The sequence below is a fragment of the Chironomus tepperi genome, unplaced genomic scaffold (assembly GCF_022539635.2).
Source record: "Chironomus tepperi strain 1889 unplaced genomic scaffold, CSIRO-AGI_Ctep_v1 contig_445, whole genome shotgun sequence".
Lineage (NCBI taxonomy): Eukaryota > Metazoa > Arthropoda > Insecta > Diptera > Chironomidae > Chironomus > Chironomus tepperi.
Window position 1 is genome coordinate 396467 of NW_027226567.1, and position 12777 is coordinate 409243.

At 30.7% G+C, this 12777-nt stretch overlaps 1 protein-coding gene across 1 annotated transcript; it reads left to right on the plus strand.

The window, feature by feature from the left end:
• Positions 1-10558: 10558 nt before the first annotated feature.
• Positions 10559-12507, plus strand: LOC139098087 (uncharacterized). The gene is made up of 5 exons (XM_070650205.1): positions 10559-10702; positions 10955-11076; positions 11142-11177; positions 11233-11284; positions 11348-12507. The coding sequence occupies exons 1-5, from the start codon at positions 10645-10647 to the stop codon at positions 12319-12321; spliced, it is 1242 nt and encodes a 413-aa protein (XP_070506306.1). The 5' UTR covers positions 10559-10644; the 3' UTR covers positions 12322-12507.
• The last annotated feature ends 270 nt before the right edge of the window (positions 12508-12777 follow it).

Consider the following 12777-nt stretch of genomic DNA (forward strand, 5'->3'; position numbering starts at 1 on the left):
GGTATTGCAGAGTCGAAAAACTCAGAAGAATTAAGTGAATTTTTGTGATGACAGAAACAATGTTTAATGATAGGGTTCTGACAGAGATGAAGTTCAGTGTGTTGTCATCTGAAAAATTTGAGAAGATCTTAAAGTTAACTCGATTTTTATATGGATTCGAGTAAATTTGAATCTCCTTCCCATACAAAATCCGAGCCAATTACGAGCTCTGAATTTTAAATGCTTCCACATCCCCTTCATTTATGCTAAAATTGAATAAAATTTCCATAAAGTTTTCCAATATAATCAAATAAAAAGTAAACAAATAAGTTGCAAGTCATCTAAAAATCATAACAATCCATCAATACTACAGATTGTTCAAGTTCTGCTCAGACAATTCGGACTTTCCCAAAGATTTGTGTAATGAACTACCATCAAACTTATTTTTAGCAACTGCTTCATGACTCTTGGTTTTGTGAAAGATTCTGGAATTGCCCAAGTCAGAGTGCATGTTTAGGAGGTGTTTACGATTTGAAATGTAGTACAAAGTTTGATTTGTGATTTTGGTGCAAGACGGTTCGATGGTTTAGGGATGCAAAACGTAGAGTATAAACCACGTTATCATATGAACATCCTCATTGTATGTTAGGAAACTCAGACTCATTGCTGATACAGTATCAGTCTATCCGTCATCCAATAATCTACACATGCAGCAACTCATGAGTTATTTAAGACAAACAAGCCCATCCCCAATCTTACAAATCTCAAAGTCTAGAATTTCAATTTTCTATTCTATTCTGATGATTATTTATTAATCTTAAACTGACTCTATCAATGCCTGTAATACACTCCAAAGCACACAATGCCAAACAAATATAAACAACTCCTACTTTATTACATTATGCAAAGAAGCGAAGGATTTAATTAAAATATCCCCACAACATTATTCATCCGAGTGCTTATAAAACATAAAATATTTTATGTAAACTATATTTTCTTCCAAGAATTTTATGTAACTGCAGCTTAAACTATCGATTTTATGAAATCCAATTGTAGTAAAAAGTCTCTTTAATTTCATTAATATAATTCACAGCTCAATAACACAAAGTTAATGTGAATTTATTGCAATGCACCAAAAAAAGCCCGTTAAGTGATTAAGTTCACGTGCCAAAACATCCACACATAACCAGGCCTTACTGTGATTGAATTTTAAATACATAAGTTAGACATAAATGTATGTGAAAATTTACTCAAATATTCATTCGTACTCGAAAAAGTGTCATAGATGTGTAGGGGGATGAGTGTAAGGGGGGTGAAAGTACAACAACCAAAACAATAACAATAAAACTATCAACAAAGCATGGATATTAACAGAGTTGGAAAACAGGCAATTGTGATAGATTAAAACCGTACAAATTCTTGGTAAATTGTATGGTTTTATCCAGAATTCAAATTTTTTTGACCGTTAATTTAGTATTTTCGTAACGTAAATTTTTATTTTAAAATAAGTTGAGTTCGACATGTTCGAATTTTTCGACAACCTAATGTCGAACGGCAACACTCTGGGTTTTTCATTCAAATCCATGAAAATCATCAAGAAATTGTACGGTTTTTTGCCTGTCACAGTGCAACTCTGATATTACCATTTAATTCTACATTTCAATATAGATTTAATATATATCATAGAATTTTGATTCTCATTTTTTGTATAAATTTTCATCGAAACTCAATAATAATAATTTTCTATCGCCTTCCTTACTTCTTACTCATTCTACTCTATTATTTTCCCTCAAACTTTTGCCATTGTTATTTTGTTTTTCCACTTCTTATTCGTCTTGCTTGCTTCCTTCTTCTTATTCCACCCCTTTTTGGATATTATTATTTTTGGGTTCATGTCATTTTTTCGCAAAGTGCTTTTCAATCCGACTTATTCAATTTCTGATTTCTTATTTACATTATGTGCCAGTGGAAATGGGCTAAAAATTAAACTTTTTTTTGTAATACTAACTATACAATTCATATTTATCCAGATTTGTTGAATGGGTGGCTATTGTCTGTGACTTTGGTTTAGTGGATGGAGGTGATATTTGAAGTTAGGGGATGATGATGAGCTTTTTAGGATTTGGTGATGCTTTGTCCTTGAAAATGAAAAATGCAGATGATTTTTAAACTCAAATTAGCTGAATATTCTGTTGTCAGTTGAAATTGCTCGTGGGCTCAATGGATAAGTGCTTTGAAAATTTGAATAATTCACAGCAATCTTAGGTTCAAGTCTCATCAGAGTAACTAATCACTTTTTCAATCAATATGAACCGGAACTAATGGAGTGGACTTGATCAATATGATCAAATGTAATCAATTTCGCATCCTTGCCTTAATCTACCGATCAAATCTAGACCAACAGTGTTTGGAAAGAATCCGGAGCTACTCCTTTGATGACATTCCTGCTAGTTGTACACAAAGGAGAGACTCTGAGCTTCATAATCAGATTGTATGATTTGAAAATTCTGCAAATTATAAAAATTCTAATTCTGAGATTCGAACCATATACCGTTGTGCAGAGATTAAGTACCAAAACACAAACCACTTCGCCATTGAACCACTTCAGTCTATTCAAGTTATCAACTACAAAACAGCCTTTATCAACATCCGGTCACAAACACAATTCAATCCATCTAATCTGGATATCATCGGCATTTACATCCATATATTATACAGCCTATATAGTCATGAAAGATTTTTGTCTGCCAAATGGCAATAACTTCCATAATTCATAGTTTTTACTCGACATGTAGTTAACTGCAATTTATAATGGCGCATAGAAAATAGAAGACGAAGAAGAAAATGCTAGTTTTTATGTTGGCAGTAAGTGGGTGGTTGATTACAACACAAGAAGAATGAGAAAATTATAGAAGAATGGCCTTTTCTTGTTCTCATTCTCTTCTTGCTCTGTTTTAAAAAGTATTGATTAAAATAATATAATTTTTTTTACATAATAAATGTGCCATAAATAATTCCTAGAATTAATTTCTTTGTATTATTTCCACTCACTCGACATCCGAGATGCTATCATCATCGCAATTATCGACTCTAAATTGTCTAATGTCTCAAAAAAAAAGTAAATTATATGTAGATAGATATTTAGATGTTTTTGTGATGGTAATTTTAATAATATCGCTTGCAATGTATCGCTATGTGGGCTGTAAATGGGCCTTGGAAGATATAACAAAAATTTATTGCCTTATTGTTTCACTTCTCTTCTCTTAAGTCGCGCTCTTGTTGGGCAATTTTTCCGGGAACCGACAAATTTATTCAATTTTTTTTATTTTGGTTAATGATTCAACCAAATATGTGTGTACGGCGGTTCGGCAGCAATACAAAAAATTTCATCTTAAAAGCATTTTACTTTGCGAAACAATTGCACGTTGTGAGTCAATGAAGATGTGAGTCATACTTTGTACTTGGATTTAGTTTAATTGTAATTAAAGACCACATGTATGTTTGAATATTTCCGGTAATGATTCATGATGTTTTCTTGGTTTAATGAGTTCTTGTAAATGAAATGATTATTTTGAGTAGAAATTTGGAAGGTCGGTGGAATTGCTCACTGTATCTTGTTTAAATTGATGTTTTAATTGGTAATTTGAGTAAATAGGAGTTTAGATAGTTAAAGAATCAATTATTTTGTTGAAATTGTAGCAGAAAGTAAGCTTTGGAAATGGATTTATTTTTATGATTTTCTTAAATATTTACAATCAAGTTTAAAGGATATAAATGCTTAATATAGTTTAGATACTTGTACTATATTTGTTGAATCTGCTTCAAATAGTCAAAATGACTACTAATAGCTTCAAAATTAAGTAATTTAACAATGTAAAAGATGTTTATTGTTTGACGATTGAAAACAAACTAAATATTTCAAAAAAGGGATTACAACTATGAAAGGGGAAATCAACCAAATAAAGTTGTAAATACAATTTAAATATCTAATGACAGTTGATTCATTCTAACAATTTTTTAATTAAAAACAGTGATTTTTAAAGTTTAATGATAATTTTCCCACTTTTTAGTAAAATATTGCACAACAATTTAGTCGGGATAACACAGTTATGTAGTCCTAATGACGACAAAATGTTAAAATGACGTAAAAGTTCTCTAACGGCACCTTAATGACTTTTTTAAACCTATTTTATCGACATAATCCATTTGGTTGCACTTTTAAAGGTTTTGTTGTTACCCAAAGTATTACAAAGCATAATTTAAACAGCACAATTCTATTTTCATCCTTAAAAATGCGCTCTTATCAATCCATAAATCACCTCATTAACCTGCACATTCATACTCACAAAAATAATTTCTTATTTCATTAATTTTATTCGTTAACCAATGCTTACTTTATTCTCATTCTTCTTCTTTTCTGTCTCTTTGCAAAATACTAATTCCTGAATCGACCGTACCGAAAAACTGAAACATACGAAACGTAACCCGATAAAAGGATCATGGGAAAGAGCTTAATGTACGATGAAGTGATTTGGCGTACAACGTGGAGAAAAGGTAGCTGGCAAATTACTGATATTGTAAAGGTAAGTGAAGTCAAATATAAAAGTCGTTCATATACATCCATATACACCAAGTAAAGTAAAAACGCAACAGTCACATTCAATTTACATGTCTAATTAAATTAGAAGAAGTAAAGTTAATAGACATTCAAGTAATATGAACGAAATCGTATGCAGAATGAACCAAAAAAATTCTTTATTTTTATCTTTAAAAAAAAGGGTTATCGAAAGAGTAACGACAAAAAAAAAGGTTGATGGAACCTCGAGACGGTTTTAATGTTTCTTTAGTTCTCGTCTTCAAGTGTTATAAAAATTCTTTAATTTTCTCGTGTGTCCGACGATTCTTTTAAATCTCTTCTTAATTTTTTTTTTATTTTTTATTCTCCTCATGTGTATAAATATAAATTGTATATCTTTTACATAGTTTGGTTTGGTTTGGACTCATAAGAATCATTTTCATTTCAGTTTTTTTTTTTTGTTTAATTCAACGAAGGAGAAATGAGAATTAAAATACTTGAGCAATAAAAAAATATGACGGTTTTTATTATGCATGATCGAAGATTGACTTATTTCAATTATTTTCATGTTTCTCGAAATAAAACTAGTACGGAAGTGATGCCTTTTTGTGGATGTTTGGAGGCGCATTTGGATTTTGTTTGGTGAAAATGCAGTTTTGGATTGAATGTTGAAGTGATTAGATGAATGATTTGAAGGCTGGATGTTGATTCTAGGAATCCTTAAGTTATCTCAAAGCACACCATAGAAGTATTCACTAGGACATTCTAAACAACAATTCTTTAATGATTATACAGAAAATCTTGTTAACGTCGTCGATCCAATTACAAATTTCAAGATGAAATTTCGGCTGTTTTTCAATACTTGCGACTATCTCAACCTTGAATTACAAACTGTAACTGATATACCTAATTTTCAGAGGTGAAATCGGAGACTCAACTTTAGGATGTCAATTTTTCATACTTTTTCGAGCGCGACACAATAAACCATACTCGTATGAATCGTCTTACTTTTAGGGATTCCTGATGTTTTGGTCTCAACAAAATTCCGAGATCTTGGATCTCGGACCTAAAAAGTTTTTGAAGTCTTAATCTCAGGAACAGACAAATCTTCCGGGGTTTTTGGTCCTGGCATCGAAAATTTCTTACATCTCTTAATTTCTAGAAGTAGGACTACTCTAAACGATGTATATCATTGTCATTGCTGCTAACATTTTACAATGAAAGTGTTGTAACTTCCTGCTTAATACGCATTGTGTCGATATCCAATAATCAGGCCAAAAAACCAGTGAGAGACTGGCTTGGAGCCAAACTTGTTCCAATTTTGGGCTATATCGATGTCATCCCAGTCATCCTTTAACAGAATAACCAAATATTACTTCTATCAGAAGAGTTGCATACTAATCGTACTCAGACTACTTCCTTTAAGTCAAACTTGTATCACCCCAAGATTGCATCTTAAGATGACCAAATTTCCTTACACAGCAATCAGAAATCTTCCAATTCACACCTAATCACCAACAATTACACTATGTCAGTCGGTCAAATGTCCACTCAATAGCATCATACCATCTTAAGATTCGATCCAAAAAAAAAAATGAAACAATACACATGAGGCAAATGAAGCGATATTATTATTATTATGTCGAGAGACATAAGAGATGTAAAAATAACCAGTTTCAGGTATCAAAAAATCAGAATCTCTTTATGTACCTATATAAAATAAAAAAAAAATTGTAATAAAAGTTTACTCAGCACGCAATTGAAATAAGTTGTTGCCATCCGATGCTAAGATGCTTTGTATGTCTTATAGACTAATAAAAATAAAAATTATCCAGAATTCTTAATTCAATTATTCATTTGCTTCAATCTAGATGAATTTTTTGTCTTCTTCTTATTCCTTATTCATCTCTTTACATTTTTTTTTTAATACTCGACGAGTGAAGACCATTAATTACCATTTAACCATTAGGACAAGGCATGAGAAAGAATTAAAAATACTTTTTTTTTTGTTTCTTATTTCGATTTATTATTATTATTATTATTATTGTTTATTTACTGTCTGTGGTGACTCATGACATCATCATTTCTCTCTCCTTTTGTGTATTTCGTTTGGTACCATCAAGTAAATGCCTCCAAAAATGCCCATCCATTAAGTAAATAATTGAAATGAAGGTAAAATAGAAGTAAATAAGGTGATAAATGTATAACGACGTAATTGCGCGTAAATTAAGTGAATTTAATATTATTCATGACAAAATTTTTTGGTCAGTAATACGTATCGTTTGTAATTATTAACATCATTTGAGGCCTCGACTATTTAGTGGTCATCAATTTTTTTTTATGGATTTAAAAAAATGTTTATATATTTTTGTGATGAAATTAATGGGATGCTTTGTACGTATTGTTTCTGGTTGGCAGTAAGTTTGTGATTTATTATTCAAGGAAACAATTGAAGATCTTTATAACCAAATTTATTGATTATCGGAAATGTTTTCATTGAAATTTTGTCACGATTTTAGGTCAGAAAATAAGAAGAATCTTGGAAAGTAGTTCTGTTCTTGCTGGAATCCTGACAAGAATTTCAATTAAAATTGTGAATTGACTTTCATAAAAACCAGATTTTTGCATGACTTGATTATTAAGAATCACGATCAGATAAGACAAAAATGTGAAATTAGGGCTAACTCAATGTAACCAGTTACATGAATGTCAAATATATAACAATACTCATATCAATTAATCTTCCGACTTAATCTGTCATTACAGTAACACTTTATTACATTTTAAACCAGTTGTGGGCAACCTGCGTGACCAGAGCCGTACACCATGTATGGTTTTAATCGACGCTTATCACAAAATGTGTCGCGATAAATAACAGGTTGCCCACAACTGCTTCAAAGATTCGCGAAATTTCTAAATTAACATTCACAGTTGAAATCGGAAAATTCCTTTAATAAAACCTAACTGAACATTTATTATTTGTCGCCATCAATACACTTAATTTATTATATGACACTGTTAAACTATCTTTCAATCTCAATGTGTAGCTATGTGTCTAGTATATAACATAACTTTAATTTCAAGTGTTAATTATTTGACACATTCTCGAAATTTTAATTCTATTAGTCAATATGTATAATTACAATTGCAAATACTATGTGTGGGGAATTGAAATGAGAACTTTTGTGTCATTGAAATGAGATTTTGATTGAATTGTGCAGTTAATGAGTTATTAAATCGGATTAAATCATTTGGAAATATCCAATTGAGTTCTAACGGAAATTTCAAATTTGAAATGAATCATAGCAAATTAATTTCGTCATCTCGGTTTATTTATAAATCAAAGTTGAAGTAAAAGTGAATTTGTGCTAATTTAAATCAATTATCAGTATAATTCCAGTCAATTAATGACAGACACATGTTCATTAAGCAACATAAGTATGACTAACAGTGAAATATTACAGAAATCAGAAGCCAAAAGTGATTATATTCGCAAAAAAATTATACAACTGTAAATCAAACATAGTTTCGGTTTCTTAAAATCGACATTTTACATATAATCGGCTACATGAATTGACATTAAGTTGTTCAGTGAAAACATGAACAAAGGGACAAGTATAAATAAGAAAAAAAGAAATTGATTGATTTTTCATATTAATTGATTTTAACAATGTTTTTGAAGCTGTTGGATTTCAATTTAAGACAATGTACGTTTTCTAAGACCTCGAAGTAACGAAGTGACATACATAAGAAAATTAGTTGTGTAATGTGTCAAACATGTATTTTTTTAATTTTTTAGAATAATTAGGTAAGTAAAAATATTTAGTTTAATTAAAGCTGCTGTGGCTCCTGTAGTTGTGAGTGATTTGGCGGTTTTATTGGATTAAGTGAAGATGACTATACATAGGTAGGTTGATTTTGTGGAATCATGACATGAAAACTTACATTTCCTTGAAAAATCATTTGAAAAAATTGCAATTTTTTGAGGTTAAGATCGAAATTTTCCCGGACTGTCATTATTGAATACCCTAACCTAAAATTAACATTCCAATTGCATTCGTAATTAAAAAGCAATCGCTGCAATGTTGAAGCTGTCTACTAATTTCAACATCACGAGCATAAATGTTGAATTGTTAAAAACATAAAAGTGTGACGAAATAGTTTATAAATAAACCAAAGATCTTAAAAGAGTTGAGAGTACCTCAGAACTGCATCATTAAATGCTCTTACATAAAAATGTATTTTTAAATTGAAGGAAAGATGTCATCAAATCACCACATTTGATTCTAATTTCCATTTTTACACATTGAGTGTACAAAAAAAAAATATTCCTCAGTTTCGTTTGACTTTAATTATTTTAAGACGCTTATAGAAGATTCACCGAAAGAGAGAGGAAAGCTTGTACACATATCTATCTAATTCTACATTACTATTTTATTTCTATATTCAAAAAAAAATAAAAAATAACAAAAATTTTTCTTCACGAGATTCATTTGGTACAAATACAGAAGAAAAAAAAGTGAGAGAGAGGTTCAACAAACCCACTAAAAATATTGTCGATGAAATCTTTTTATCTGTTTATTGCTTGAAAGTTTTATGACATTACATTTACTCTCGAAAAATTGTATAAAATACAAGAAATATATTCGTAGAGCTGGTTTTTCATTTTCATTTCTTTTATTTTCTAACTATTTTCTATGAATAATAATAGCTGACTGCGACATCATCAACGGTGTACCTTCAGTTGACTTCAATTAAATCTTTGTTTTATTTCGGGTTTCTCGTTTTTTTTTTTTTTTTATTAATCAACCGAAAAATATTGAAGAAGAAAGGCGATAAAAAAAGAGAAGGAAACGAAGAAATGTTTTGAATTTTTCTCATTTTGTTCTTCTTTTGTGGCGTTTTTTTTATTTATGAAACTCTTTAAAATTATTGTGTGATCATAAATTGAATTAAAATAGGAGATTAAATGACATGGGACGGAGAATTTCGACATTTGTTCTAAATTAAATTATTCAGGCTTTAGTTTTAGGAACAAATCACATTCAATACTAAGATAATATCAATAATTCAGCAGCTTATCACCCACAAAGTACGCACACCTTGACTTTACATTTGAATTTTACTATTCGCAGAAATTGAGGGAACGGCTAAACACAATTTTGGTGCTGTGCTGCTAAATATCCATTATATTGTGCTATTAACAAGCTTATTTGTCACTTTTTTATGATCAAATTCATGTTAACACAACTAAAACGGAAATTCCAAATTTGAAAATAATTTTCACTTAAATTTTATCATCTCGGAATGTTTACAAAGTTAAATTTTGCAAGAAAGTGTTTTAATTTTAGTGATTTAGTCAGATAATAATCAGCGCAGCCTTAAGCATTGAATTAATACATTAAAACCCCGCACTTAAGTCAGTAATGGATATACATTGTTTCAAAAAAACAAAGATCAATTTGAAGATTAAACGAAAATAATTGAAAAGCATTAGAACTAGTAATAAAAATCTATTAATAATATACTTTACTTTAAGTACCACGGCAGCTGTAACGATCAAAGAAAAGAGATCTCTTTAGATTAATTTACATTAACACGCTAAACGTGCGGATTATAGTACAGTAAAAAAGTTAATTAACAGCGAGAAATTGGATGATCAAAATGGGTAGCTATAATTATGTGTTCGGCACTGCAAAAAATCTCCCTTGTTGTCTGGTCTTTTCGCTTTTAATTCCTCGTGTCAAAATATTAGCAAAATTAATTATCTACACTCATTATCGGCTCAACTTAATTGAGGGGTTAATGAAATCTTTTGTGTGATATTTATCGAAGATTATAAAGAGAATTCGCGAGTAAAGAAGATAATTTTGGAGTTGCAGATCCTTCCTAATCTCAATTTTCTAGAAATATCTCATTTTCATGACAAATAGACAACATAAAAAAAAAGAAAATGCAATCCACGATCCATATGTCGAACATTTTTCTCTCTGACTTTTCTATTTTTCTCAGTTTATCTTTAACTTGCGACGAGATTCCTTTGTATCTTTCATCGTTATTTTGAGTCTTAGCTCAAAGCAATTTGTCAAATGAAAAGTTTAGCAGTTGTCTTAATTTTGACTGCAATATTAATCACCGAGTCTGCAGGTATTGAAAATATTTAGTAATAAATTCTCACTTTTTTTTCGATGAAATTTTCCGCCAAAAAAATAAATTTTCCCCTCGAATTGTGTTTTAAATTAAAAAACCTTCAAAACAACAGACTGAGATTTTTTCATCTAAAAATAAGATTTTATATCAATCAAAATCTAAAAATAACAGCTTTATTTACTATGTAAATAAAATGAGACATCAGTAGGCCAACAATATATTCATCATTTTATCAAAACGTGCTTTCAGATGTTCAGACAGATAACTCGGTCGGTCAATCACTCAATGCAACAGATGATCTGCAGACACACACACCATTGCTGTTGAAAAGTATTGATGATAAAAAGGAGTTTCCCAAAGAAACTCAAATGGTAATGACAAGGAGATTAAAAATTTCAAAAATTTTTCATCAAATCTGTAAATTTCTCACATTTAGGCTCAGTGTACAGTTCAATCAGCAGATGGTTTAAAGGTATGGCTAATACAATAATTCGCAAATATTTACATCCAAAATTTCTCTTTTACAGGTTCAAGCCCAAGCAACATTTTCAAAGAAGCTTGATGGGATTTGCACGACAGGTGAATAATGACTAGTTAGAAATAATATCTTCTAAATAAAAAATTACTTATGATTATAAACAGATGACATGAAAGCTTTAAAGGAGAGTCTCATCGCAATGGAATCACGTCTTTACCAAGACATTTATAATCTTCGACTTTTAATACAGAGATTTCTACCTCAAAATTCATATGACAATAATTACTATCGATATGATGGATATTATCAACAACCAAACTATTATGACTACTCAAAATATCCACAACAAGACGTCTACTATAAACCCACAGCTGCCTCAGCCCATCAGGGAACGGCCTATCAAAGTTATCAGGAAAAAAATTATCAACAAAACAGCGAAAGACAGCGTGAAACTCAACAGAATCGAAATGTTCCATTTGAAAGCACAACAGCTTCTTTCATTCCTACAACTTTACCGCCAACAACTCCAGCAATTCCTACAACAACAGCAAATCTAAGAAGAGTTCCAGAAGTAATTAATGCAAATAAATTAAAGTCATTGGACACAAGTCGGAATAGACAAAATAAAGTTTTAACAACCACGACAACCCCAAAAACTACAACGACAGTAAAAACAACATCCACAACAACAGAACCACCAAAAATTATCCCCGTCAATGAGTATACTTACTATTGGAAACTCGACAATTTCCCAAGAGCTTTTCAGAATGCAAAGAAAAATGAAATTTTTAGTCACATTTTTAATGTTAAAGGACTTTACATCAGAATGTCAGCTGAATTGAATTTGGGACAAGATGAAATGCTATTATTGGATATTGAGCATCTTGCAGAGAACACTGAAAATAACTTAGAAGTTGAAATGTCAGATGGATTAATCTTCAAGGAAATCGCGGAAGAGAAACTCTTTCAATACAGCTTTGCCATTATCGATCAAAATAATGCCAACAATGAACATGTATCACCGACTTACTGGAATAATGATTCTGATAGTTATTACAAGATACCGAATAGTATTCATATGCTGAAAAGCTTCTTGAAGGATAATTCACTGCTGATCAAGTTGGTCATTACATTTTAAATTTAGTTGTCAATTTTATGTAGTCGAATGACTTAAATTCAGGCCATTATACTAGACATTAGGTAGGTAATGATCAGATTCTAAGATCAATCAGGATATAAGATTTATACGAAAAATTTAAATAGAATCAGTCTTTAGAAGTGGAAATTTGCAATTAGCTAGATCTAGTCAGGGAAATTGATCAATTTCATGCCAGAATAGCATAAATCGGTAAATCTATCCAAAATCTAGCAATAGGCCGGTGTGACTTCGACATGGAACAGGTTTCTATCTGAATCTGGCACTAAATCAGAATTGCACAGGCAATAGTTCAACGTGACTCTGATTTAGGACCAGTTTCGGATTAAAACCGGCACAATGTCTTAGTAACATCAACTTGTTCCCGGATTTTGGATCGATTACCCGACTTATACTATCCAGAATAGCTTTATGTCTCTCAAATTTAGGCATATGATG